The sequence below is a fragment of the Phaethon aethereus genome, assembly GCF_964289735.1.
Source record: "Phaethon aethereus genome assembly, chromosome: 2".
In the NCBI taxonomy this organism is placed as follows: Eukaryota; Metazoa; Chordata; class Aves; order Phaethontiformes; family Phaethontidae; genus Phaethon; species Phaethon aethereus.
In genome coordinates, this window is record NC_138582.1 from 133,377,300 (window position 1) to 133,403,353 (window position 26,054).

At 40.3% G+C, this 26,054-nt stretch overlaps 1 protein-coding gene across 1 annotated transcript in view; it reads right to left on the reverse strand.

Annotated features, from left to right (window-relative positions):
* Positions 1 to 26,054, reverse strand: part of CREB5 (cAMP responsive element binding protein 5) — a gene marked incomplete at both ends in the record, with an annotated part of 215,293 nt that overhangs the window by 164,350 nt on the left and 24,889 nt on the right. The window contains one exon of the mRNA XM_082015240.1: positions 7,457 to 7,629. Within this exon, the coding sequence (XP_081871366.1) occupies positions 7,457 to 7,629 (173 nt within the window). The remainder of the gene's footprint in view (positions 1 to 7,456; positions 7,630 to 26,054) is intronic.

Genomic DNA, 26,054 nt, shown 5'->3' on the forward strand with positions numbered 1-26,054 from the left:
TTAGATTTACCTATGCTTCTGATTTAAGTTGTATTGGGTTTTTGGTGTTTTGGTTTTTGGGTGGGTTTTTTTTTTTTTCCAAATTCATATTTGGCCTGTCCGTAAGTATAAACAAAACTATGTACATGCCTTACATAGGACCATACTGTACCACTGATTTCTAAAACTTTACTTGTCAATCAATAGGGAGGACTAATTTTACGGGTGGTAAAATAGGATTCATACATTTTTATGCATAGTTTATAATTTCTGTGTTTCCCTCAGGCATTTTTCTCTGAACTATTGTCATTGGTTTTCAGCCAGGTACCAGCTTAAAAAAAACCCGGAACATTAACATTTTACTAACTTATAGTAGTTTACTAACTTATAGTATGTTTTTATATCCCTTTGAAAGCATTCAAAAATACACTGGCAAGACAAACCATGTCAAATTGAGGTGGTTTCTGTTCACCACATCAATGCCAATTCCCTTACTGAAACAGATACAAACATAACTTCTTAGCGAGCAACTAAATTTTTATCAGAGTTCTTTCCACATAGAACTCTTCACTTTTTACTCATTCATTATAGCCATTGTGCCACCCCCAGCAAACATGTAAGCCCTTCACTGTACTAACATGGTGTGAGGCAGCATCCCAAAGCTTGCTCTTTCTCTGGAACCTGCAAATTACCCCCTTAAATAAAAAGAAAAGAAAGAAAATTTTAAAAAGCCTTACACCAAACAAAGTCTATATTGTTTGAGTTAGTGTTTTACTGCAGCTTAGTTACCTGTCAAACAGGTTGACACTTGGATAAAACACATACTGGAATCACGCATCAGGGCACATTAAGTGCAAACCTGTGATGAAGAGCAGAGCTGTGCGATTCGGCTGTGCAGAGCTTTAATGATCATTTCTGGTCTAGGAAAGCTTGGTCTGTCACATCAAGCCCACTGCAACTCAGAGATCCTCTTCCATCCGAAAATGATATTACATCTGTTTTAGTTCAGAGAGTCATATAAATCAGAAGCTCTGACTATAAATTTTGATGACACCTTTAAAGAAGATTTATACAGTGTGTATTTTATATATATATATATACACACACACATACATGGAAGGTATGTAAGAGATACCAACCACTAAAATTAAGCAATCAATGCTGTATTCTCCAAGTTCTCTATATCATCCTTAAGTCCTATTTATGACTTATTCTGATGTGCAAGCCAACCTATGCCTATGAAAGCTCACTATTTCTGTTGAGATAGTTATGGGTGCAGTGTGCTATTCCGACCTTGCTTTCCTATAGTTCTTGGGTGGGACAAGCTTTCCAGAACAGAAACGTCATGATCCATTTCTTAGAAACCACTTATATAAGGATTGGCTTGAGTGTGGTTTTGTTACCCATCTGAAACAACTATGAGGAGAGGGAGAAGGCTGGTTTCTCTTCATAACAAAAGACAACAACCCTAGTAAGAGTCAGGAAGTCACACAAAATCCCTAACTTTTTTTTTTTTTGGTGTTCATGCTGCGAACAAGCAACATTTCTAATAAGCTTAGGACTTTTTTCAAGTAGAAAGTATGAGGCGGAAGATACAGCATTCATTAATAAATTTAACCAACATGTATAACAAGCGCGTAACTTTCAGGATAACAGTTGACTTCAAGTCAGATAAGAAACACACTAAACTGTCTCCATTCCTGGTTGACAGGCCATTTATTACCTGGCTAATGATCCTCCTTTCAGTCCCCTGAAAGTCATCTTGATATATGTCAGTACTTTCCAACCCCTCCCTAGACTTTACAGCAACAAAGAGTTTTTGGGAAGGCACGGGAGTATGTGGTTGGGGATAGAAGGGAGACGTTGTGAACAATCACCCCTTTGTGCTGTGTCTGACACACAGACCGGTGCTGTTTGCTCTTTTTCTTCCTGACTCAGCAGTGTCAGGAGAGATTGAGTCAGCAGCTCCTGAACATGTCGATGCAAACAACAACAGGGGAGGCTGGGGAGCAGACAGAGCTCCCAAGCGTCACACGCAGAGCGGCACGGTTCAGTCTGCAGGTCAACGTGCGGACCCGGGCAGCACCTAGCTAAAAGGGATGAAACGGCTTGAGAGGATCGATCTGTCAGATTCCCATTTTCTCCCACATCACCCTGTCTACTAGCCATAAGCTATGAGATAACTTGTTTCTGTGAATGGCTCACTTGTAATAATTTCCTAAGTAATTCACCTGAGCTTCCAAGAGACCTGTGACTGCTGCACACATGTGGCTTGATAGGATTCCATGTTAAGGCCGGTCAAGGTCAGTGTAGTAGAAGGGACCACAGAAAACATGTCTTAGCATAAACAGAAGAAAAAGAAGCAGGAGCATTAAACAAGGAACAAAGCCCAACTTTGAGTACAAAGGCAGAAAATAAAAATATTTGGACAGAACAACACTGTCAGAGGCTCTCTCTTCCCATCTCTCCCTTTTCCTCCCCTTCCAGTGATCTAACTGGTGTTCTTACATCCTGCACAACCAAGGCTATGGAATGGACCTGATCAAGTAACCAAGAGGTCATTTGATATTTCATCTCTTACTGCACATTGCTTCTCATCTCACAACATACTGTCGGGCTTCAGTTCAAATACCTGAGTTGGAACAAAGGCTTTTATCCCACGTTTCCTGGAAAGGGAACTGGTCTTTGAATTTAATAAAAGCACATCATCCCATGGCCTCTTTGATGCCACACACTCCTCCAACTTACTAGGAGCTTAAAGAGAGACTTTCTCTGGCATGTACAAAGACCCTTCTGAGTTACCAGCCTATTCCGAGTGCTTTCCAGAACTAGCTGCATTACAGAAGGGTTTCTGCCCATGAACATCTCTTACAGGAGTCTTTTTTGTTTTCTCAAGCTATAAAGGATGATAGCAGGATACTCTGAGAACTCAACCAGCAGCTGCAGTCTCAGATAGCTTACTGCTATGGTAAAATTCCTGTTCTTGCCAGAGAGGAGCCCTGTCCTTCTGCCATCTCAGGTCTCTCAGATTAAGACTACAGCTCAAAAGTTTTTTTTTTTCTTTTTCCAAATCTCCAAGACCAGTCACAGTGAGTCAGCTCTTCATTGTCTCACTGAACCTCTGTTAGTCCCATTACATGCAGTTTTCATGACCACTCCATTTCCCATGGCCCTCTGGAAAGCATTCAACCCCATGAAAAGATGATAAACTGGAAACAGAAAGAGTTATATGGCATCATGAGAGGGAAGAGAGGGGAACAGGAAGGAAGCACATAGGTGTTAAAATGAATGCTGCATGTGGGGACTGAAAGGCTGTCGTCCCACTGGTACCATGATTCTTCGGTACATAAAGGCACCAGAGGCATCTTCCAAACCCCTTTTGTTGCGTTCTCCTACCTGCTTGCATTTCACCAAATGTGGTTCAAATTTTTCTCTTCTGATGCCGTGCCAGAAGACCATCTTATCTTGATTAAAACACTCTACAACACTTTGAAAACAGATAATCTACATCACATGGTTAGTGCTCTATGTCCACTTCGGAGCCTGAGTTCACTGAAACTGGACTCACATCTCCCTCTCCATTTAGTACAGTGTTAACAATCTTCTGGATCTGTGACAATCCTGAATCCTCCTGTGTTCCCTTTCAGCTACAAAGCTGTACCAGCGAGTTTCAAGCTGGAATAATTACTAGTTATGTCTGCTACTAGCTTGAAAAACAGCAGCAGGTTACTTTCTCCAGGAAAGCTCTGTTAGGCTGCAGCCACCTACAGTCTTTGCTGGTCTGAAAAAGACATCTTTCCTAGCAAAAGATATGCCCAGATAAAGCAACCAGTGTACTGTGCTGTCACCAATTTGTCTGACTATAGTTTTCACATACATTGCTGAATACTTAGTCACGGAAAAAACCAGAGTTATTTAAAAAGAGAAGACAAACACTGTTATTGTACAGCCTAGTTGAGAGTCCCGTATCTTGAGCTGATTCAGCTTATCTGCCTTTCTATACCTTTGACAAATTTATATCTTATATCATTTTTTCTCCCCTTCCTCCATATGCCTTACTGCTTTTCCTCCATGTATCTTATCTCCAAATGATGTGTTATTAATCAGCCAAAGACACTCTTCACTGCTAAGTGTTCCTCAACTGATTTTTCATCGGCACAAGTAGTTACTAGTTACAGCATTCCTCCCACATGCTAAAGGCTTGGGGGGGAGGGAGGAGGGATGGCAAAAAGGTTAGAGACTGCCTCACCACATAAATACTATCTGGGACCTTTATACCAACCTGCCAGTTTCCTGTAATGATAACGTTGCTGTTTGTTCTCAACCAGGTACATGGTGGGAGGAAAGTGGGACTGCTCCCTGTCTTATTTTTTAAGTTATTAACCTTCATGCTCTTCTCTTTTTCTGATTAATCTGGCTGGATGCCTGTTCAGTAGTATCTGAAGCTTAATACCTGAAACAATGTGTGTATATACACTGTGCCAGTAAGGCTTGCCCAACAACGCTCATTCTGTCATGTTTTCCCATGCCTTGTGTCAATATCTCATTTTCTATGCAAGCCCCCAGAGCCAGAGGAGAGGAGAGGAAAAAAGAGAGAGGCAGAAAGGGAGGGAGAGGGAAGAAAAAGAGAAGGAGAAAAGTAAGGAAGGAAAAATTACATCTCTTGGGAACATCAGCTGCTGTGAACTCACCCACTCCTCACCATGAAACGAGCTGTGTGCGGGCACAGGTGGGTCCCATTCTCTGTTACTGGAGCACAGCCTAGGAGCAGGGTCTAAAAGAAGACTTTCATTGCTGTTCCCTGTTTTCATTGGAGTAAGGCCATCACAAACATTTGCAGGTGGCTTGGCCATAGTCTGACACTAAAATATTTGTGGTTGTGATAAAAATCAGAATATTGCTACAAGATGGTTCTATATAACCTTTAGGGCTTGATCCTGCTCTTACAGAACTAGCTCAATGAGAGTTCTACTCAGCTCTCTCTGCTGGTTTTATTGCTCATTAAAAGGCATATTCCCTGGCACAATTCTCCATGGTAAGGACTCATCTACCCTTTGGGGCAGCTTCAGATGTTTTAAAAAAAGGGGGAACCCAACCCAAAACCACTGATTTGAGCACTTCAGAATGTGGGCTTGCTAAAAAGCTGAACCGTCTCAAGTTTGTAAAGCCAAACCAAAACCATCAAACTTTGCAGAACGCAAACATTTTCTGAATCCATCTGGATCTTTCTTCAGTTGCCCAATATCAAAACCATTGTCCAGTCTGTATTCCTTGTGAATGAGTCTTGGATATCCTTCTAAACATGGTAAGAATTATAAGATGAAGATAAATGGAAATGACAAGATATGTTCTTTGAATAAATAAAACAGGCACCACAGGGAAAAGACTGAAGGAAAAGACAAACAAGGATGCTCGACACTTTGGCAAGTAGATGAAGTCCAAAATGCAGCAATTATCTCCTAGGACACACCATGAACAAAAAACAAAACCTCCTAGGAAGAGGGAAGAATGGGGAACAGAGTACGCTGGAGGTCACAGTCTCATTCATACACCAACTCACACAGGGACTAAACCGCTGACAATTACCTCCCAATAGAGCACAGCTTTAGACTCAGACTTCGGAAACATTTGTGTGATTCAACCACAGGGGAGAATTAAGATATGTCATGACAAAGTTACCCAAACGAGACGCTCACCACTGACTAGGAAATAGGCCCTTTTATCCTCAACCCCTCCAACTTTGGAGATTCTAATCACCATGGCCCCAAACCAACACAAACCTAAAACCTGACTGACAGGGTCTTGCAAAACCGCATGCAGGTTTTTTCTCATTATATAGAAACAATTGTTTGGAAGCCAAGTACAGTCCCATATAAAACACCTCACCACTGAGTATTAAAAGTTGTTTGGGGTTTTTTTTCATTTTTTTAATTAGGATCATAATTACCACTAGACCTATTAAGTCACAATTTGAACAGGAGCTTAATCATCCTTAACCCAAATAACGGCATTAGCTGTTTTTCTTTCTAAAACTGAAGAAGAAACTATTTCTTCCTCCCTCCCTCTCTCCCAGTCCCCTGTCTTTGAACAGAATGGGACATATATAAGACAAAAACTTTACTGCATTCACAGGCAAACAGTATTGCATGTAAAATCTCAATGAACACTGTGTTTTGTAAATACGTAACATGTACAAAGGCACATCTATCAAATATGTTTACCTTACCCATACTATCAGATTTCTGTATTAAGAAACAAATCCTGAAATAGTAGTAAAAAGGAAGGTTGAGGAGCTTTGCCAGGAGCACAAAATTGGGGCAGTGGATGGAATCCATGTCCGGTGCGTGGCTCGGTAACCCTTACAGAGCAGTCAGTGCCACAGGCCACCCCTGCCACCAGGCACTGGGAGACAGAGAGCCTGTGGTCTACGTCCTCCCGCAGCCACCAGGAATCTTGAAAGACAACTCAAGAATAACTGGATTTTAAGTTTTGCATGCCAGGATTTCACTTTTTGGTTTTACTCTGAAGAGACTGCAAGTTGCTCATCAATTATTTAGACAATGACTGGGGACAGAGACTGCTTTTGCACTTATCATATAATGGATGTGACCAAGTTACAAATGACAGATAATGAATCTAGGCTGCTGCTTCATTCTCAGTCCATTGATTTATCTTTTTATCCCTGTGTTTTCATGCATAAACCCTCCCAAATACTCAGAGTTGTGACAAAAAACCTGCACCCTCAAACCATCTGGGGAGCTTCCATATAATTAAAAACAAGTTATTGTGACTTACAACAACCCCATGTTTGCTGGAAGCAACTGAGTGTACAAGACACTTAGGTTTTTGTACATGCAGTTCTCCAAACATGAGCACACAATTGGCATTCAAGCCAATACAATAAGCATCCACACTGTCAATCTATGGGAATAAATACCAATCCATCATCACTGATTGAGCAACTGCTCACAGAGGTGGCTGTGCCAAACTCCATTTCTCTTGATGGTCTTTTTATTTTGTCTTCTAGCATTCCTTAATTAAACAGAGTACCTAGGAAATAGCCTAACCCCACTGAGCACCAAGAATTCCCATTGAAGGAAGTGGAAGCAAGAGCTTCAGAAACACACTGTCTTTCTTCCCAGGGCAGTTATAGAAACAACATGAACTTTGAATGCAAGCAGATGAAAACAAAATCTGACTGAAAGCACGATTTCCCTGGAAGTACAGCACTCTGCCCCTTTTGAACCAAAGTGCCAGATCTGCAGTAGATGTAGTATCCTGGCCATTCCCCCACAGTCTGCAGGGGTCCTTGCAACATGCTGGATCAAGTGTGAGCTCCATAACGTCAAGACCTGTGAGGACAACATCTGGTCCTGCATGCAGCTGAACCTTAAGAACCATGAGGACAACATCTGGTCCTACATGCCGCTGCTGGAGCCAAAAGACTGGAGAAATGAGGAAATGGAAATGGATTTACCCAATCTGTCGATTTGTGGAAGGTGCTTGTGTAATGACCGAACTGGACTGCGGAGATGGCATGGCTTGTTGAATCACAACACTAGTGTCGTGGTTTGGCATCCTTGTATTTGTCAGCTGGTGAGATCCAGGTCCTGCCATTGCTCCTCCAACTGTGTTATGCATGGAGATATTCTGTGAAAAGAAGGGAAATGGGCAATAGTGGAGGAAAATGAAAAAGAAATAAATGTCTTCTCTTGTTTTTGTGTTCTATAGGAATACAATCAGAAATCTGAAAGTATCAACAATATGAAAATTTACTGGCTTCTGGTAAATCCCAAGTAAATAGATCTTGTTGTAACCAACAACAATAAAGAAATGAAAAGTAACTATTTACTTTTACAGGGCAACATAAATGGAAAAATACCCACAAGTTGACTAATCACTCTCCTGTGATTCTGACTCGTGATTTACAATGGGGATATTTAGCACATATTCTCCTAACTGAATGCGATATGTATTTTGTTTGAAAATGATTTCTGTGGTGAGTGCATGGCACCTTGATTTACTATATAGATTGTTTACTGTGTACTAGGTCTGTTTAGACTGACAAGCAAATCAAGTTTTATAGTCCCAAAGTAACAAACAGTACACAGTATGTCACGAAACAGCCATTTCTATTAGCCTCCGTATATTTTGTAGAGTAATAATATCCCAGAGGTCTAGAATAATAGCACTGTATTTGCACATACATAATCTCTGCTTCAGGTGAGTTGGAGCCCTTAAAAAGTTCTTTTGAAAAAAATAAAAGTTCACAGATAACTCATATCCACAGAGTGAACAAACCACAAGAGACCAGGATACTACTGAGGAAGGAACCCTGGAATAAAACTTCTCTCCTGTTATCCCTACACACACAATACACACTACTGCTAAACCACAGGGTTTGACTTGGCCCGCATTTGAAAACAAACAAAACTCGCAAGCCAGAGATAACCCACAGTGTATACATATGAAAAATATGGTAACCTTGAGAGCATTATTCTTCCTATCAGGCATCAACATGTGGATTGTTAGAAGTAAGAGGAAAAGAAACTTTCCATTGTCACCTCATGCTAGGCTGAGGAAAAGGAGAAAAAAACCCACACCTTCACATGCACACTCTGCCACCAAAATTCATGAAAAGCATCTTCCTGACCACTGCAATACTCAGGATTGAAAACTAAAGTTAAATTTCATTCAGAATTCCAATTTATGAGCCAATTTGTCTAGTAAACACATAAAAAAACCACAGGATAATGATAGATAAAGTTGGTGAGAAAGGAAGCTCAGAGCTCTGCTCAGATGTGCAGGACAGGAGAGGCAGACAACATATTGAATCCCAGACCTAAAAGAAAGATTGTGTTCTGAACCGAAACAAGAATAAACCCTTTAGATGACATTCTTGTGGAAAAGGAGACAATAATTAGAGGACCCACGCTAAAGGCCTTAGCTGTCATCCCCCTGTCTCCCAACTCTTACATATTTCAGGTGATTTCCCAGGCTGCTGTGGACACAGGGATCTCTCTGTTTCTTTTACAGGAGTTGTTCCAATCTTTTTAAACATATAAAGAGAGAGAGGTGCTGCCTACAGACACATGGTTAGACCACTCACGCAGTATGAAGAAGATGCAGCTCTGAGTTCCTGTTCTGGTAAATAATTTACACAGTAAATCAGGTCCAGCAGCAGAACAGCCAGTATTCACTTAGGAGCATGGATTGCAAAAGGAAGCCAGACCAAGGACTTTTAACAGTAATTTTTCATAACCCAGTAGTATGTCATGACCATCAGGCAAAAACAGACAATAACCTTAGATATATGGAATAACCTTAGATATATGGAATCTTTTCCAAAAGAAGTTGTCCCTCACCTACCACATAAAAATGACCTATAAAAATGACGCTTCTTCAATGGATTAGTGTTTTCTGATAAAAAACTGTTCTGTTAAAAAAATATTAATATATATATAGTTCAGGATTCAAAACCACACTGACTTTTTTGATCATTCCAAGATTTGCAAAACCAGATCTAATAATCTCTCCATCTGCAAGTAAATCTTTTAGCACTATCACTTCCTAAAGCTTCCCCTTTATATTAAATGCATGTGTTTCAATTAAAACCTATCTATGTTATATTGACTTGTCTCAAAGTTCACCCTCATTTAATTTCTCCTTTAAACTGCCTCCACAGTTGCTGAATCCTTCCAAATATTTCTGCTTGCCTGTTTGCTTTCAGTAGTATGTTTATTAGAGCAAATTTTAAATTGCAAGAGAGGTATACAGTACTTACACCTCTAGGTCCATAGCGGAGCAACAAAGAGAAGCATCTGTCACCCACAATGAGTTTACTCTGCAGAGCTGCACAATTGCCCCCTGCCATTGCCAGCACAGGTCATCTGCCTGCACATGCGTGCCTTGCTTCAAAAGAGGGCTGTCTGCACGAAGCCAGACCATTGGCATGAAACCACCCAGGATTCAGAAAGCCTTTCGCTAGATTACAGACCCAAACCACAGATTTCCAAGAGCTATGGAACACTGATCTGCTACATGAGAGGATCTTAAAAGGAAACATGGATGGTACCATGAATCCGTGAGGCCTGGGAAGGGACAGGATGTAAATCCATCATGAGCTTCAGAGAAGTGGTACCCCAGTAGCTGCCCAAATTTTGACTGGATTTTGTTGTAACGTGGCAGGGCACAACTTAAAGATTTAATATCAGATTCCTATGCTCCTAGATTCAGTATTGCCATTTTCTTCTCCTTCTCTTTCCTTTCTTCTCCTATAATTCAACACCTCTCTAAGGTACAAATGGTATGAGTTGTGATGGGTATGAAAAATTTTGTTTGCATGTAAGACATTGTAATTGCTAGCTTACATGCATAAACTTGTAATGTTGTTTCAAAATTTTAACCATTTCCAATAAACTCCATCTTTTCAGAAAGTAGGCTGAATATGTCATGCATGGAAAGCAAAACCAGAATGAAAACCTGTCAATGCATCCAGATGTCCATTCTTCTCAGCAATGAAAGCACTGCTGTTGGGCAGGAACTGTACCTTTATACTACACTGCCAAGAGAAAGTCTAAGATATCCCAACAAAATGTCAAACTCAGCATGACTCTCACATTCATAAGAAAAGGATTTGGCAATATCAGAATAATTTGCATCACTGAGATGTTTGTGAATTTACAGAGAAGTTCAAGCAAGTTCATACTTAAATGACAATGCCTATGCTTTGAAAGATGGCAGGAAGGTAATGCACAACAGATCTGACACTAAGCCTATCTGATCTAGTCATATGCATCATGACATGCAGAATGACTCTATATCAGGAGCACATCAAGACCAGGCTCGTTGCATGTGTAATGCAGACAGTCTTCAGAACTCCCAAAATAGCCTTGCTGTGTTGAGCTCTGCACCTGATTCTGAATGGATCTGAACAGGATATTAGTGAGCTCCTTGCAGACTCAACTTTGGGCCCTTATAGAAACAGGACAAATTCAGCAACGATGGCCGAAACAGAGACCTCCACTTCATAGATGAATTGTTATTTGGCTAGGCTGCTTCCCGCTTTACTTTTGAATTCTGTGTGCTCTCCCCATCAGGGATCCATGAAGAACATCTCACTTTGACTCCCCTTTTCACTCTCCTCCAGCTCTTAAACCAGTGGTTAAGATTAATTGCTACTATGTGCTGGGAGCTCCCAACACACCAATTCAGAGAAGGAGTTGACAGGAGTCATGATGCAGACAGAGCTCTCCCTCTGCTTTTATCACTCCCAAGACCTGTCCATACTCCAAGAAGGACGCACACTCAGAGTTTTCTCAGAGATCTTCACAACTGTCCTTCAGCATTAGAAGAGAGAATATGAGCTTATTATTACTATTCTTTTTATTAAACTGAACCTAAATGTTCACACTCACATGCCAGGAGTTGCAGACACAGAAGATATCCCTTGCCCTTAAGATTCATTTAATAGATACTAATTAAGAGAAATTTATTTCCTCTAGGACTAAGTTTCATCCTCACCAAAGTTCCCAGTCGTTCCCACTGAAGCAGGAACTAGGATTATAACACTGAAGAACTTTTACAGAAATTATCCCCTTGCCCGTGTGCTCATACTGTACTCTCCAGCAGTCATTTAACATTCAAATAAATAAAAAAAGCAACAAGCCATATCCACAAACTGCTTTTAAATCAACATGCTCATTCTCAACCTTTCCAGCCGCAAGGGGAAACAGAATAGATCATCATCAGCTTGACTTCTCCCCAGTTACAGTGCATTCCCCATTTTAGCTTCAGACTTTCAAGAAAACATTTGAGCATTTTTCTCCCACATGCAACCATTTAACTTTGGAGAGGCAACACGCTTCTTTTTTCTAAAGGCTGAAAACTTCGTGAAGTCATGCTTCCATGTTCTGGTGGAGAGGATTACACATCACTCCACAAGAACACACACCCTGTTGGCAAGCACAGCAGATAAATGACGGCTCCGCAGACACAGGCGAAATAACACCCCATGACTGCAGGCAGTCACCATTTCCACTAAACTGCAGTTCTTCCAGAGGAACACCCATCCATGTCACATGGTGCCACCTGTACCACACATCCCCATCTACTGAAGGTGAAGGATGAATACGGATCCATCCTTTACTATCCATCGTATTCTGAGTTTCAGACCAAACTTGCTTGTGGTTTTAAAATAGCAGAGCTAGTTTCTGAACTGAAGCCAGCTTATGTTTTCCTCTTATTCTTTTTTAACTGTGAGGTTTAACGAAAATTGCAAATACCAGTTTTATACAAACTGAAGATTCATTCACAATTGTTCTGAGTGAGCTTTTAGATCAACAGACCTGTCACCTATAACCAATTGTTCATAAATATATTTTGCAGACTTTTAAATAAATTCTAAAGTCAGAAGGTGTTTGCTGTGAAAAAAATGAGAGAAAATACAATTCATCTAAACAAAGACAAAAGCACCATTTTTATTTTTTTCTGTTTTCTGAAAAAAACATTTACCCATATTTTCCCAAACAGCAATTTTAACTATTTTTCAAATAACTGAAGACAAAAAGCATCAACTTAAACAAAATTTAAAAACAGAAATCAAATACAGAGCAATATTTTAGTATTTATATAGACTGTCCTCTTAATTAATTTTGACACGGAGAAATTGAACTAATTTTAACAAGGAGAAATATTCTAAGCTGTCTCACTTTCAGACATTTTACAGTTTATGGGGAAATAAAACATGTATTTCTAATTTAAAGTCTTCTAGAAGGCTCTACAGACAGACAGCACTCAGGGCAACCAAGACACACATTTAAATGGCAGCTACCTGTGCACTTTTAAGGCGTGTACAGTAGCATCTTGCCCGAGTACGGTGATCATGACTCCACAATACATATAATACACATATGAGTGGAAGCCACTGGTGCCACACTACTCCATTGCACATGCTGCCCACACAACCCTCCCCAAAACAACAATTTAGAGACTTGGAAAACATTGTTGTAAAGAAAATTATAGACTAAATGTGGCAAATAATGGTACAGTTCAAAATTATTTTAATCGTATATAAACTCCATCAAAATTACTACACCTCTGTGAATTCCCTCCTGACAGAAAGATCATCTCAAAACCAATGTTATCAAGTCTCCCCAGAAGCAGCAGCAACCCATTTATTTTCTCATTATTCAGATCAATGTGTGAGGAAAACACCCTCACACCAGCCCATCTCAGCTGTTTCATCCGTAACTAGCGTGCAACATCTGAACTGCCATCAGCACAGAACTAAGCTTGCTGTCCACCCAAGGCCAGGAAACATAGCAGAGGAACTAGGGAAGCAAACGGATATAAAAAATGCATCAGATTACTAATGCAGTTGAAGGATTACAGGAAAAAGAAAGTCCATTAGGAAGATTTACATTTTTAAAAAAGAAAAAAGGAAAAAGTTCCATTATGCAAGAGATGTGAGAGAGTAAACGTGGTGGAGACTGAAATGTAATACTTTTTCTTATTTTAAACTGCAACATCTGTATAGCTTGAATGAGAAAAAGCACTAAAGCAGAAAAAAAGGCACAGAAAAAAAATGCTGGAAAATGGTCTGTAGTAACATTAAGCACAGGGACAAAGCACTAGGAAGATCTTATTGCAGACTGCTAAAATCCATTTAACTCCCTTACTTAGCAAGAGGTATGAAGTCACTGAACAAGGCTGACACGTAAGAATACCGAACTGATGCCAAAGGATCTATTCGTCAAAACATTTCAAAGAAAGGCAAATGCTCACTTAACAGCTACCTGATAAAAATGGCACATTAAAAAAAACAGCAGGCCTGATACATCCCAGAATGCAGAAGGACTCTTCCCTGCCTCCAGGTCCTGTCCAGGTCCTGTCCAGCAGCTACCCCTGAACCGGACACAGCTAGCTACCCACATGATGCTGGAGGCTCCAAGGGCAGGAACAATCCGAGTATATCTGACTTCTTGAACCCCAGGCACCACCACTCCATCAAATGTTATCAACCTGATCTCCTTAGCGGTAAAAATGTAAAGAAAAATTAAACCCCTTAGTCCAAAATGACAAGTAATGATAGGCAGATGGGGGAAGAAGGGAAACATTGCTCTCACTGAAATCATAAAGCTTTGAATCTGTACTTATCAGTCTCGGCCACTGGTTTCCAATTTTTTGGATCACAGACCTCTGTCAACCCTCTGAATTTCTCACAGAGCACTCTGTGCTCTTATCATAAATTGTGTAATTAAGGCAAGATGGTTCCACAGACCAGCTGCAGATGACTTACCACAGCTATACGACCACCAGCAGTTCACAGACCAGAGTTTAACCACCGACCAAATACTGCTTCAGAGCACCGTGACTGGAATTTCTTGACAATAAAGGTAACATTTCTAAAGGTATCTACAGACTTAACTAGCCCAAGTTCTTTTTTTAAAAAGTCTTCAGCCTTTTGGAGCCTTAGTCAACAATTACTGTTAATTAATAGATCAGACTTGTGTACTGGGGCTGGCAGGAGCTTTGTAAACTTTGTAAACTTTTATCCGAAGTTTTATTCTATGTGCTGGAACACGCAGGGAAACTTCCTTTTTGTTCTAAATTAGGATGAACTGTTCTTAAACGCAGACATGGTGGCTGCTACTAAAGAGGCACAAACCAAAAAAATACCTTCATAAATCATCTTTTTTTTTCTTTTTATCCTGTTTTCTTTCAATAACTGTTATTATGTTATCAGAAAGACTTCACTGAGCAATGCCAATGAAACCTCAATCTGTTAATCTCCAGCAAACTACGTGGTTTCAACAGGACAGGCCTACAAAGTGCTAAGCCAGGTATAAGCTATCTCAAGGCTGCAGCAGTCACCACCATAACTCAAAGTCCAAAGGGCCCATTTAAGCACTACTAATCCTCTTAAGACCGCTGCCTGAAGGGTGAGCACCCTGCACAAAATCACCGCAACACAGCTCGTGCTGGGGGCCAACCTTTGACGTGCCTTTCAGCTTGGCCTCTGGCCCTGGGTACCAGAGGCACAGTCACCTCCTTTGGTCTCTCCCTCACACCTTCTGGGGAAAAGGCACGTGAACTTCTTCCAGGGGCATGTTAAGCCTCCCTGCCTGTCCTCCACTTCGGCTGCTGGTTTGAGCAAATGCTCTGACTCCTCTGATATTATGAACAAAATGCAGGAGATTTAGAGTTTTTGGTCTTTTATCTTAATTTTTGTGACATGATCTAATTACAGACATTCAGCGGTGCCTCTAATTACCAGTAGAAATGAATACTGAAAGATGACCCTTGTCTTCCACGATTCCCTCCCCTCTTCCCCCACTACCCTCCTCATGCCCTTTTCAGCATGTCTGTCCAGACTATGCTTTTGACATTTGAAGCTCTCTTTACATACACAGTAAGTAATATACGGCGCGTACCAGATGTACCCACGATAAACCATTTACTAGGGGAAAGGAAAAAAAGTGATATAAAGGAAATGCAACGAACATATTTTAAAGGAGAAGGAAATTTTGGAAGACTGGGCTCACCAGAGTTTGAAAGGAAATAGCTTCTCTACGGGAAAAGATGACATCAGATTGCATGCTTGTGTCTTGAAGTTTCCTACAGAAATCTCCCATTTTCCTCAGGGTTGCTCGTTTCATGCGCAACCACTCGCCCAAGATAGCCATTTAAGCAACACAGCACAAAGAGCTGCTTCTGTTCAAATAAACATCAGTAACACTAAGTGTGCACAGCCCCGTTCGGGTCACTCGGGGTGTTTTGCACTGCCAACACCGCACTATGTCCTGCTAACCGGGAGGCTGCAAAACAGGGGGGAGGCACGACTGGCTGCCTGGCTCTACCCGGTTCTGTCATACTTTATGCAAAAGCCATAAACTGACTATTTCATTTCTTCCAAGTTGCCTGTTGTGACATTTATAAACAGGAACCTGGCAGCATGTCAATGGTGCAAACTGATTTCCTTTCCTAAATACAATTTTAAAAAGCAAATAAACAAGGTTATGCCTGCTAATGAAACATTATATGCCATGCTGGAGCTAGTTTTTCTCAAATGTATTCTCTAGAGCAGATGGAACACCAATAAACACAAAACAACAAACCCTTTTATAAAAAGCGTGTTTATAAAAAAATACATTCTCCATAGAACTTTGTCTAAGGAAAAACTGGCTTATATCTGTAATGTTATCTTGGGGACCCAATTACGGTCCCATTAGATTGCTGCAAACAAGGGAGCTTGCCATGAATTTCAAATGGAGAAGGGCTAGTAAAAAACTTGAAAAGAAAGAAAAGAGATTTGCCAGTATACTTACTAGGTGTAATTCCTAGAGGCCTCAGCTGAAATCAAGGCCTTATTGTGCTAAAATCTGTATAGACACATTGATGGACTACACTTGCCCACAAGCCTTAGAGTCCAGAGACAAAGCAAGGAAAGAGGAAGGAAGAAAGAGAAAAAGTGATTTGCGGAGCCAAAAATCAGCAATCAATGGAAGGACTCTTTTCTCCCCATCCAGTATCCTATCCACTATTTTGCACTGTTCCTCTCTATCTAATACTTATCTATGAATTCAGAAAACCAGGAAACTTTAAATTTAAAAAAAGGAAAAACAAATAAAAAACAGTATTATAAGTTCTACTCTGAGTTTTTTCCAGCACTATCATTTCATTTCTGTAAATCAGACTGAATGCACGTACAAAGTGGGTACTCAAAGAACGTTCTCAAAGTAGGTACATGTCAACTTCTGCAGGACAAGCAATTAGACATCCAAAAGCAGCTGCCAGATCTGGAGGCCAGTCAGAGGGTAGTTGAAAACCTGGCTTTCCTTTCTTTATTGTAAGGAGTTTTGTTTTTATCCATCATGAAACAGAAAGCTGGGGGGGGGGGTGGGGGGGTGGCGGCAATCCTCCAGGAATTTCTTTAAACAAGCCTTTGATACTGCTAACTGAAGGCACTAGGCTTTTCAACAGTATGCAAACCATTTATAATCTGTTAATAGCAAATTCACAGAGACAGCACTTTAGCATTTAAATTTTTTATATTTTATTTAAAGGTTCTTTGAAATTCTCATCATTGATTTCACTGGCATAAGTTATTGGCATCATGCATGAGTTACAGCAATGACTGCTTGACTGCATCCAATGACCAGAACATTTTTTTAGACAGAGCAGTTGGTAAAGGAGAGCAAGGATGGTAGCAACAAAACATCCACTGATTTTCCATTCAGGCAGTTTCAAGCAGAAAACCAGCAGGCTTAACTTTTCTGCTACGAAGTCAAGTGGAAATGCTGCTACCCCGGTAATAAAATGCATCTCCTAAGTATTCTTTTAACCCTAACCCACTGTGGCAGCTATGTTGGGCCAGGCTGGCTAGTACCATATGGGGACTAAAACAAAATGCTGGGAAATGTCCAGGAGTCAAGGCCAACAGTGGTCTCAAAAAGCATCCAGACAGCTCATCTGCTATATACAAGGGATCACAGGTCTAACCAGCAGAGTGGGTTGGCAAGTGAACTGGTAGGAAGCAAATAGTTTTGATAGTGCAAATCATACAAGGAACACCAAAGCATCAAGCTGGGATAAAGTCAATTCACCAGACCTTCTGGGAAGTAACCACAAAGGCAAGCATGCAGTTTGCAGCATTCACAATTTTTTCAATCAATTTTAGGCTGATGTTTTGGGAGAGGAGAGCTAGGTTAGTGTAGGTCTTGGATTGAAAGAATCTAGAGAATTTGGTTCATCAGTCAGAAGCAACCAGACAAAATTAATAATCTTTGTAGCCATAAGAGTTAAAAACTTTAGGGTTTAGGAAGCCAGTAAGACTGTGTACATAGAAGGCAAAAAAGTTAAATACACTTCTAGCTAAGAAAAGTTCACTTCCAGCAAGTACAGCAAGGGCTACAGACAAACAGGTATTACAAGAAACTGTTAATGTTCTCTGAATCCCCAAAGATGTTTCTGACACTCTGCAGTCTGGTAAAGAAGAAACACGCTGCCCTTGTCCATCTCTGCCTTGGTTTCAGCAGCTACCTTCTGCAGTAGCAGACAGGCAGGAAAAACAACTGACAAGACTAGAAGAATAAACGTGCTTGAAAGAGAAACCAATAGTGGTCCTCCTGCAAAAAACAGAGTTGACCATCCATTGATGAAGGCATGCAACTTTGGTCTTAAAGCACAGCTTGCTGGGATCGCTGAAAGAAGAGCTACTCTTAACAGGAAATAAACCAAGTAAGCAAACTGGTCTGGAGTTGGGAAATACAGCTTCCCAGAACTGGGACAGAAGAAGGGATCAAAAATACAACTCCTTGGACTCCAAAGGTGTTTTGCAGGTCAGATACACTGGGAACTGCATAGCTGTCCTTTTCCTCACCCTGCTACAGATTTACAGCATGACTTAGAGCAAACTACTTCACATTCTTCTGCCTTACACCTAAAACAGGACAAGTATCTTCAACAGCTATAGAGTGCTAGGAAGTGACAAAAAAATAATACCTTTTAGAGACAACACAGTATACCTAGGAAGGCAATATAATACAGCAGCAACAGAGCAGAAGGGGTTTTGTGGTAAGAGAACAACTCCCCGGGACATCAGAGTAGCATGCATTTGAATTTCAACCCCACAGAAGTGACAAGACATGGTAACCAATATACTTCAATCAATATACAGAAAAGAGTTATATGATGAATACCATTAGAAGAATAGCAAGACGAAAGAACAGTTCTTTGGTGACTGAAAACATGAGAGAAGAGAAGGACACGTAAATTAGTAAAAACAAAGAACAACTACATGCTGAAGTCCAGACAGCATTGCAGGATCTGTTCTTCAGAGAAGGGAGCTCATCATCTGCAGAAAATTGGATCTAATTAAAGCATTCCTAGTTGTACATCTAAATCTGGGCACTAAAAATCACAAGTCCTCTTTGAAGAGTCAGGCTAAAAATCTTACTGAGGTTATATGGTGGTGGTGGAGGGGGTGATTTCTCAATTGTAAAAGCAGGACACGTTTGGCTCCGTTTCTTTTCTGACTGGAGTAACTGGAGAGAACAACGAGCAAGCTGCACTATATTTGATAATGCTACCAGACAATCATCCAGATGTACACGCTTCCAGTCACGCTAATTAAATGCGGTGTGGAGCCATCCTGGGGAAATTACATACTGTTCCTTTAGAATACCACACGCTTCTGAAATGCCTTGGTGAGGCCTCACTCTACCTGAGGAGCCGCAATGCTCATATTCCTAAGAAATAAACAACCGGTTCTCCTTCAATGGTGGGATCCAGCCAGATGGAGAACTTCATACAAAGAGGCAAAACAGAATTCAGGCAACGGAAAGCAGGAGTTTCAGCTGAGCCATGAACGAAACAAGGCAGGCATGAATCCTTGAGGAACAAGCTAGCTGCACGTGGAGAACTGTTCTCTCACTGAGTGCCCTTCTCCACACAGCAGCTTTTGCCTACAAAGTGGGGTGTCAGTGGGGTGTTTGCAACCAAAGCAACTCGATACCTGAAAGTTGAGGGACAGAGGAGAGGGTCGGGAACTCCAGTCAGGCACAAGCAGCACCACAATCCCATTCTCAGTAGTTAGCTAATAGGGTATCGGCGTTAAAGAAGAGCATATGATCCTTGAACACAACAACAACACTGCTCATTTTAAACCCACCTAACTTACAGGTAGGTTGGAAGTTATTACTACACCAGACTCAAAATACAGCTGCTGTGGAGTCCAGGAGTTGCTGTCTGGTTTTTCTTCATCATCATCATCATAAGACCACAGAAAGGACTGCGCTTTAGAAATTCAGTGGATCACACTGTCTAAGCACAAGGAAATAGGTTTTCTGGTAGGATAGTGCTCTGAAGGTGATTCTGTGCATTGTTTAGCCTTGTCTGCCAGTTCTCCAGGAAAATTACACTGGCAACTCCTGGTCACAGACAGTATTTTAAAAACTTAAGCTGAAGATATTCTGAAAGCCATTTCCCAAACATCTCACAACTGACTACTTGAACTCGTTTCAAAAACTTGGCACAAATTGTCAGATTTGAGATCAACAACTAAAAAGTCAGTGTTGTTTGTGACTCAATGCAAGATCTCCTTCAAAACATGGGGCACCATCTCACATTTCTGACACACAGTTGGGAAAGGGTTTGCAAAGCTGAAGCCAGTGAGTCTGGATTGCTAGAGCTGGCCCAGAATTTTGCTCAGAGTTTCACACTTTCAGAAGATCCAAACAAGAAAGCTGGTAAGTTTGTCTGGATTTACTAATTGTGTCCCATGTAGTAAGACAAGAAATTTTAATCATCCCAACAAGATTTATTAGGTATTGGCAAGGATGCGTATGTAAGTTTAGCATTCAGAGAAGTGCTATTAACAGAGAAAGAAAGGGAAAAAAAACCAAAAAAAAGATATAAACTCAATGAGGTTCAAAGGAAAAAAAAATAAAGATTTGTGTGATAGTATAGAATATTCTTTGTTGTTCTTTTGGATGATTTGCTTAAGGCAGAAATATGATAGGCTGAATTTTAATAAGATATGGTAAAGAGTCTGTAATGTAGGGAGTCTAAAATTATTATTCTTCTTTCAAAAAGGACAGACAACGTACTACCCTACAATACTTGGTCTGTCTCTTCTTACAGTAAACATTGCTAATGCTCCTGGAGAGGGGCTGACCTTGCCAGCCAATTACATTATGCTAATTTGTCTGTTACTATAACTCCTACAGAGGCATTCACAGCTCAAAGCAGGACAGAGATTTATATTGTCTCTTCCAAGCTGCAGACTATGGATGCTAATCTCTCTCTCCTTCCAGTTACAACTCTACATGGCAATATCTACATGCGGCACCACTGCACATTCAAAGCAGCAGTTATGGCCAGCTTTATTCAACTTAAAAGACAAGCCGTGGTCCTACCTTGCCCTTTTAATAACTGTCACTATCTAAAAAAGCGTATGCTTGGTAACAGCTGTTTTCCTATGAAAACATACGGTTTCTCATATGCTTTTGAAAACACCACAGGAATGTATTCGTTTGCTAGACGCTCGTGCCATGTCACTACATCAAGCAACAAAATCATCGAAAGGGACTGCAATATGTTTTCTATGTTATACTCATGTATTACAAAAATACATATTGTTTTAAAGCAACGAAAAAAATCATCCAGCTGAAAAGATTCAATATAAAAATAAGGCTCATAACTTAGGACTTATGGGCACTACAGTATTACTTAAAGATGGGATCAAAACATTGGTCTTCTACAGACATGTAGCAAATAGCATGCTTCATGCAAGCAGTTTACAGTCCGTACTGCATCATGAAAAAACCTCATCAGATGTGGCTCTGGAAAGATCAGAAGCTTCCTTAACGTCTTTCTGTTGAGATGATATACAGAGTACCAAAAACAACTGAGTCGCAGCAGTTTATAATATACCTGTGTCCATCAAGTAAACCACAGTAACTGACCTTTACATGCTTTTCTCCACCCCTCCCTAGTATTTAGGGCAAACTAAGGTATTCACATGGCCAACTGCATGTCAGAGGAGATAAAAAAAAGCTAACTTGTTGGGCTACTTCAATTCAGGTGTGTTCAGTCTTGGGCCAGGCTAAACTGAAAACTAAGTATTTTGGTAAATAAGAGTTCCAGCTCTGGTTTTGAAACCAATTCCAACACCAACTGACACAAAAACGCAGAAAGTTTTCAAAGTGTTAAGAAGACGGTTAGGGAAGTTAACAGTTCAGCAGGAAAACAAGAAAAACCCAAAAACATGGCTTACAATAAGGTCTTACAGAAATTTCCACTTGGATCTCAAAATAATTCCACTGGGATATTTGTAGAAAAGAAAGAAAGAAAGAAAAAATTATATTCAATCCAGTTTATGCTCTAGGATCAACATCATCAAGAAAACTGCCCAAACTTTACCGCAAGAGCTTCAGAACACACCAGTATCTCTAGGTGGTACTACAGTACTTCGCCTATAACTTCCAACATTTTACATCTGTGTCATTATTGCAGTTAAACACAGGGTCACAACAACAACCACCACCACCTCACATGACACTGAAATGTTAAGTGTTTTATTACCTATTAACGGTGAGAGGGCATATACAGAAGTGCACACAAATCTATCAGTGACTTTACAATTTCCAGCAGATCACGTTGTGCTACTGCCTGCAGTTAATGCCCTGAGCCACACTCTGACTTTTGAGAAGGTGCTTAAGCAAGATTATGCACAGAGGTCAGGAAAGCTGATGAACAGCAAGAACTGGTGAAACACCTGTGACAGCTTGAAGTGTGGCCCTCAGGCGTTTGGTCGGCCCCTTTCCACGGGTTACGATTCCCTCCGCGCAGTTTGGGAAAGGTAACACTTGCCTGGTGGGCACGTATGTCGCTATAAGGATCTAGCATTTTGCAACCTACTGGCAGATGTGCCATAAACCCATACTGACCTTCTTTCTAAAAGCAACCAAAGACTTAATTAAGATGCCCTGGCATAGGAGACATAAGAAAACAAGTTGATTCCTTGCACAACTGTTCCTACCAGTGAGGATCTAATTGCACCAGGGAAAAACCTACAAAGCCTTCAGAGGAGATTAATACAGGATGTTTCACTGGGAACACGACGACTGCATCTAAAAGTGATATAAGCCAAGGGAGGGAACAGAAAGATACCCTCACCTGACAAAAAGATGTTTTGCAATTAGCAAATAGAGGTATAACCTTGTTAGCCTGGTTGGACACCACAAGGAAATTATGAAACCAACTTCTTAACAGTGCCCGGTATTCTCAATCCCAGAAGGTAACTGAGAGCACCTTTGCCTAAGGTGACTCTTTCAACTCAAACAAATAACAAGGTCAAAAAGCAAAGAGTCCGTGTCATGGAGGCAAACAGTTCATATGCGGCACTGGTCATATACCTGCAATCTATAAAAGAACAGAAGATTTCACATAAGAGCACTGTGAGATCAGACTTGCTTCTTTTTCTGTACACTAAAGACTCAGAAAAAAGAAAGGAAGGAAGGGAAAAAAAGGAATAAAGTAAGGAATAGCCTGCCATTCAGAAGTTTTATATTCTGCCAAAAAACACAGTAAAGTGTTCCCATTTGACTTAAATTTGTTATCCATAACTCCAGTTCTTCACTAGAAAAGGAGAAATAAAAGCTTGACTTAAAAATGCATGTCCAGTCTTTCTGAATATATCAAATACATCAAATAGTTTTGTGTGATAGCTGGTATTTTCATAAGGCACAACAGTGTGAGAAGATTTAAATGTACATACAACAAAAATAAAATCAACTGCTTAAGATATCATTCAGCACATAGCATACCAAAAATTAATAAAAATATTTATAAAATTATACTGTTCACCTACATTTCTCTTCAGAATCAGGACATTGGCTCTTCCGTGAAGCCAGTTAATTTTCTGGTAATGATCAACACATAATATATTTCTGAAGTCTCCAGAATTTAATTTTCTACTCATCTTCCAGCTGATGAACAAAAGGAAACTGCTCTTCCTGCATAATTAATTTAGCTTATACTCTTATCATGAACAGTCTATGCAAGGCTATATCTGTACTACCTATATGACAAACTCTCATCTATGGCCTTGCTATGCATATGGGGAAAAAAAATTTTAAAAAATCACATTGTAGACTCCCAACAACTTCAGCAAAACTGACCTCATACTAGAATTGACCTAAGATTACCTTGTTTTACATACATATAGTCTCTGTATTAACCAACATTTTCAAAAGATGTAGTAAAAGGAGAGTGGAGTAAGAAAATATTTTGAAGCTTAAGCTTACCAATCACTTCAGTGGGTTTACATGAGCCCTGGTGCGTTTGTGAAGTTTTTAAAATTTCTCCATCGCAAGAATAACTTCTGGTTATCTCTTTATTAACTATTACTGGCAGAAGCTTATCTGCTTGACAGGAGAGAGAAGGAGCATTTAAAATTACCAGAGTACCACATTGCTTTACATCCCAAAAGGGGTGAGAGTGTCTGGCTGGCACAGCTCATGGAAGTCGAAGTGACAGGGATCTGATCCAGACAATATCCGTACAGACAGCACGTTAGGTTCCTTAGCTGCTCAGGTCTTTCACACTGTATTAATAGTCTTTGAATGCAGCGACTCTGGAGCAAGCAGAGATTTTTTTATTGTCTTAGAAACATGCTGTGGTATTAGGTTAGTAATTTAATCTCATTGGCAGTGTAATAGCTATGGTATAATCCCTCACGTTATAAAAGTAATTGCCATAATCATAACCTACATTCAATTATTTCTTTTGCTACAGTGCAGCTGCAGTGGTTTCCCACTCCCAACCTGCCGTCCCATGGCTGCGGAGACAAGAAGGGGCAGGAAGCAGAGCTCACAAAACACCACCACAGCCCATCCCTCGCCCTTGCCTAATAGCAAGTGACTCCCCATCCCAGTTAATAAAGAGCTCCTTGTCCCTCCATTATGCAGTGTAATCTTTAAAAGATTACATTCTCATTTGGGAATGAGCCAAGAGCCAGTGGGAAATTCTCTAGTAAATTGGATAGGGAGACAACAATATGAAGGGCAGCTGGATGGGAGCACATTTTTTTCAGGGCATTCCTATTCCTGGGGCCCTCCGGCATTGTTAGAAGTCCTGCAGTCTCGGCTCTTTTCACTGCTGTGTTGTCAGGATAATGCTATTCAAGAAGGGGATACAGATTAGCTGGTTTGAAGATGGAATGTGAGGAAGCGAATATTGAAAAGTAGTAAGAAAAGAAGGGGAAAGCCCAATTATGTTTTTAAGTCCCTCTACCTTACATAAAAACAAGGGAAGAGCACTTTGTTTTACAACAGTGTATTAAGTGTATCAACTTCAGTAGGAAGATACAGGCTTTCTTCTACCCAGGCTGTCATCAGGAAGGCAATTTGAGCACTCCATCACTAACAGCATATTAAGCAGTATTTTGAAAGGCACATTTCCCTCACTCCCTCTTTCCCCTTGCCTGCACCTTCCAACAGATGCATTTGTTCTGTGGAACCTACTTTCCACCCCACCCCACCTGTGATCCAGGATGGAGAAAACCAAAACAACACAGGGCAGGCAGCCCCATCCCATTTATCACTGCACACAGAAGGATGCAAGTGAATGACAAAGACAACTGGGTTCTTTAGGGTTTAATATATATTTTTTTATATATACTTTTATTGTTCTTTAAAAGTACTTTGTCAAGAAGTCACACAAATTTACATATCCAGAAGACAGGACAGGTGCCACGTTTATTTGGTCATTAATGACATACATAAACTACAATCTTAGTACCACATTTTTTTAGAAAATACAGAACTCATGGCTGGGGCGGGGTGGGTGTGAAAAAAGCTATAACAAATTACTTCTTTTTAAGTAGCAAATCTTTTTTATTCATAACATGAAATTCCAATCATTATTGCCTTTCATGTAATATAATTAAATTATTTATTAGGAGGAAGTAAAAAAAAAAAAATTGGTTGTCACAACAAAGTATCGGAAAGACTGTTTTTACCCTTAAATTGCTGTTCAACCAACTACAACTCTCTTCACCTGGACTCAAGTAACAACAGTTACCTATAGTCCATGGGCGGCAGTAGTTAAAATATATTAAAATAGAAGATTGTTGGCAATTTAAAAGTTTAGTGTTGGGAAGCCCTGATTCAGCAAACTATCTATATTCAGCAAAAACCCCTACACACGTGCTTGAAGTTAACCACGTTTAAGAGCTATTGAAGTACATGGGCTTTGGCCCCATTTCAGACACGTCAGTTATATACACATTTAACTGGCCGAGATGGACGAAGCAAAGAAAAGAAATGTACCTGAAAAAGATTCCAGCCTAACAATTATCCACAAAACAAGAACTTATGTGCAGAGGTATAATAAGCTTAATAGCTTTCCTTGTTTTCCTGAAACATATATGTTGGAATTTACACTTGCATGAGTTTACTGTGTTGGAACAAAAGAATAGCATACATAGGAGAGAACGATGGTAACCACTTGTCATGAGAGAAACAAGCCCTACATAGATGTATACATCCCAAGGGACACACACATGTATC